The sequence below is a fragment of the Physcomitrium patens genome, chromosome 12, assembly GCF_059467195.1.
Source record: "Physcomitrium patens ecotype Gransden chromosome 12, ASM5946719v1, whole genome shotgun sequence".
NCBI lineage: Eukaryota > Viridiplantae > Streptophyta > Bryopsida > Funariales > Funariaceae > Physcomitrium > Physcomitrium patens.
In genome coordinates this window covers 8,798,787-8,802,025 of record NC_143421.1, presented here as the reverse complement: position 1 = coordinate 8,802,025, position 3,239 = coordinate 8,798,787, and the positions used below count along the sequence as shown (strand labels likewise).

Sequence of the window (3,239 nt, the reverse complement as noted above, 5' to 3'; positions counted from 1 at the left end):
TACCACCATCCTATAATGCAGCCATAAACAAAGATACATGACCATCTCTACTATAGTTGCAGAATTGATACTTCTAGCCAAATCTACAAAAGAAACTATATGACTGTGCCAACTTCTCCAATCCCTTGCCATGACACAACAACAATCGATTGTTGTTCATTGTGACAATCAAGCTGCAATCCCTTGTAAAGAATCTTGAATATCATCAATGCACTAAGCATGTCAACATGAAGTACTTTGCCATTTATGAGCAAAACTTGATGGATTTTTAGTACATTCACATGAATGATCAACTCGCAGACATTCTAATCAAACCATTACCACATGATCAGTTTGAATGACTCCATCACCTTCTTAGACTTTGACCATTTTAAAAGAATGAGTAGAAGAAGATGGATTAGCAATTTTTGTAGAATGTTCACAGATGAGTGGGAGTGTTGGGTGAAATATCCATTTACATTCTACATTCATTACATCTAGGGTTCTTCAAAATTCCGCCTTGAAGTTCGCTGTTCAGTTCAAACTAAAGAGGTTTGCTTTCTTTCTGTAAATAAATAAAGGCTTGCTTTCTGTTAAACAATGAGTGTATATGAGAATAATTGAATTGCTTCACCCCGGCCGGGATTGCACGGCCGACATCGCACATGACTCCACTGTCATTAGATAGTGCCTTTCGACATAACAAGCTGGGTGCTCCGTGGTAGGTGCACCTCAAGTCTTTTTATTATATACCAATAGAAACACGAAGTTTTGCATCCGTTGCTACACAAGCTGGGTGTCACCCGGTGGAATGCAGCTCCAGATTGGGTCTCCTCCTTCCCAGGCAGATCTGGGTGTGGAGTAAATCACCGACAGCATTCGCCGTCGAGGATTTATCATTCAGCTCTAGCTCTACGATACCTTCAGAAAGGAGGACGCCCCCGCTGACTACCAGAAACAGCACAAAGCGTTCGGCAGTGCTGACGAATCAGGTTGAGGTTGAACTCGATCGCCGCAACCGGTCGTCAAAAGTGACAAATCACCGCATGATCTCTTACAGCCCGATAGATGATTCGGTTGGACGTCTGTCGTACAAACTACGTCGATACTGAAGTTCCCCTCCCCCGGATGACGCACGGTGGTTTGTTGGATCAAGTTCATCGTAGATCTGACGACTCCCGCATGCCATGAGTACTCACCAGATCGTGGATGGGTTCTGAATCGCCAATTGATTCAATCGCGCTCCACTTCTTCCAACTCTTCCTACGTTCTTCCTACACGCGATTCGATCCTTCGGGCCGCTTAATTCCCCGCTCATATCGTGGATGTCGCTGCCGGATGCTGGGGTCTGGGTGGCTTGGCAAGCTCCGCCTCTATGACCCAGTGACGTTCCCGTACTCTTTATTTTCTTGTTGGGTTTTGAATTTCCGCTTAGATTTCGCTGAAACTAAAATTAATAGAAGCAGAATTAGTCGTACAGTTGACGGCGTGGAGAACAACGCCGCCTCTCGCTATGATCTATCGCGACCTACTATGGCCTAGAATCGGCACTGGCTGTCTCAACCGCGCGCATGTCTACGAATCCCAGATCGGACCGTAAGCAGGGATCCCTGCCTCTGCACAGCCGTCGATCACTTTCTTGCTTCCTGCGGGGTTGCTCGTCACGATCACCATCTCCGCTCCGCACTCGCGCACCCTGTCCACCACCAACTTCACCAAGTTGGGGCGTCCCATGAAAGCCGTGTCATGTACGATCAGCTTCTCCTGCGGATACCTGGCTCACACGAAGGAATGTTAGACACAATAGACGTTGGTGAACAATTGTGAACGCTGCCAAACGGCACCGAACGACCTCGGTTTGCCACCAGAGGAAGAGCGTGCACGGAGAAACGTTAATGTGCGACCGAGCGGAAGGATTCACGGCGTGATCGACCCGTCGTACCTGTCGAGGATTTTTGTAATTTTCCTTCCGTACGCCTTGGGGATATCCTTGGCGATCCAGATGAGGTGCACGTCCACCTTGCTGGGCTGCATGATGAAGGACAGAAACGGTCCCAGCCCAGAGCCCGTTCCCACGAACACAGCCCTCTTGTACATGTTGGCCAAATACGCCACCCCTGCGAAGCGGACCGTCCTGGTCCATAGGTGAGTGGGCGGGTGGGTGACGAGGCGCTTGGTGAAATCTCCCACGGCTCCGCAGATCATAATGTTCTTCGAGAACCCGTCCGAGCCGATTCCGAAGGCGTGCCACTCCTTCAACGGGTTGCGTGCAATGCGGCCGAGCACTCCCACCGGCAGTCCGTCCGGGAAGGTGATGAGCGACACGGACTCGTCGGGGCTGGAGGCGCGGACGGGCACTCTGCGGATTAGCGTCCACGGCAGAAAGATGACGACGGTGAGCCCGGCGGCGAACCAGATGTCCACGCGGCGGACGATTCGGTCGCCGTTGGTGTAGAAATCGCCGGTGAAGGGGTCGTAGGTGGCGGATATGACTATGAAAGCCCAGATGAGGCCCAAGGCAGCCCAGCCACACAGCCGATGTGCGTTTTCGAAGACGTTGTGATGTACGTGTCTGCGCGACCACCGCACACGGAATCAGCGACAACCCTGCACGATTACAGCGTCTTTGGGATTGTGTTCCAGCTCTACACATCGGTCATGGAAGGAACAGACTCGCGGCTTACACAACGCTGCTCGCATGATAACATCGAACACCGTTCCCCTGAATGGACACATCGAGGACCCATACTCAACAAAATTTAAAGTCGCCATTCGAGTGTGGTAGTCACCCGCCCTGGCGGCCGCGAGGGGCACGGGCAACAGCAATGCGTTCATGTGGTGTGCAAGTAGTGCTCACCTGACCAAGGGGCATGCCGCAAGGCAACAAATGAGAAGCAGGACGAACACCACCGACAGGATGGCGACCGAGGATTTGGGAACTCGGTGGATGTGCTCAGCGAGCCACGCCAGAGCATACACTGCCCACAGAAGGGAAGCGACGCCGCACCCGGCGTGGATGCCGCCCAAGTTCTGGAGGGCGTGGGTAATCCACAGTTTGAGCCTGAGCGGAACCCAGGAGTGCCCGAACAGTAGCACCGTCAGCCAAAACACCATCCGCAGAAAGACCTGCAAGAGTTGTCGCAAGGGTCACGTCAATTCATGGCTGCGAAGCTCGCCTGTATTTGAAAACCGGCACAGCGTACATACGCAACCCCGCCCGTTGCTGTTTCGTGGGTGCGTTTGCTGGACTTGCAAGCGGA

General features: G+C 52.1%; 1 protein-coding gene across 1 annotated transcript; it reads right to left on the bottom strand.

Annotated features, from left to right (window-relative positions):
- Positions 1-701: 701 nt before the first annotated feature.
- LOC112289470 (adenylate-forming reductase 06235) lies at positions 702-2,851 on the bottom strand. Its single transcript, XM_090254497.1, has 3 exons — positions 2,769-2,851; positions 1,922-2,551; positions 702-1,753 (listed from the first exon to the last, which is right to left on the bottom strand). The coding sequence occupies exons 1-3, from the start codon at positions 2,849-2,851 to the stop codon at positions 1,555-1,557; spliced, it is 912 nt and encodes a 303-aa protein (XP_090110623.1). The 3' UTR covers positions 702-1,554.
- Between the last annotated feature and the right edge of the window lie 388 nt (positions 2,852-3,239).

Bases quoted from the DNA above. Each gene is read 5' to 3' on its own strand.
- LOC112289470 (XM_090254497.1), bottom strand. From the start codon at position 2,851: ATGCCCCTTGGTCAGGTGAGCACTACTTGCACACCACATGAACGCATT. The intron at 2,552-2,768 runs GTGACTACCACA...GTGGTCGCGCAG, and splicing joins CCTCGCGGCCGCCAGGGCGG to ACACGTACATCACAACGTCT. The intron at 1,754-1,921 runs GTACGACGGGTC...CGTGTGAGCCAG, and splicing joins ATTACAAAAATCCTCGACAG to GTATCCGCAGGAGAAGCTGA.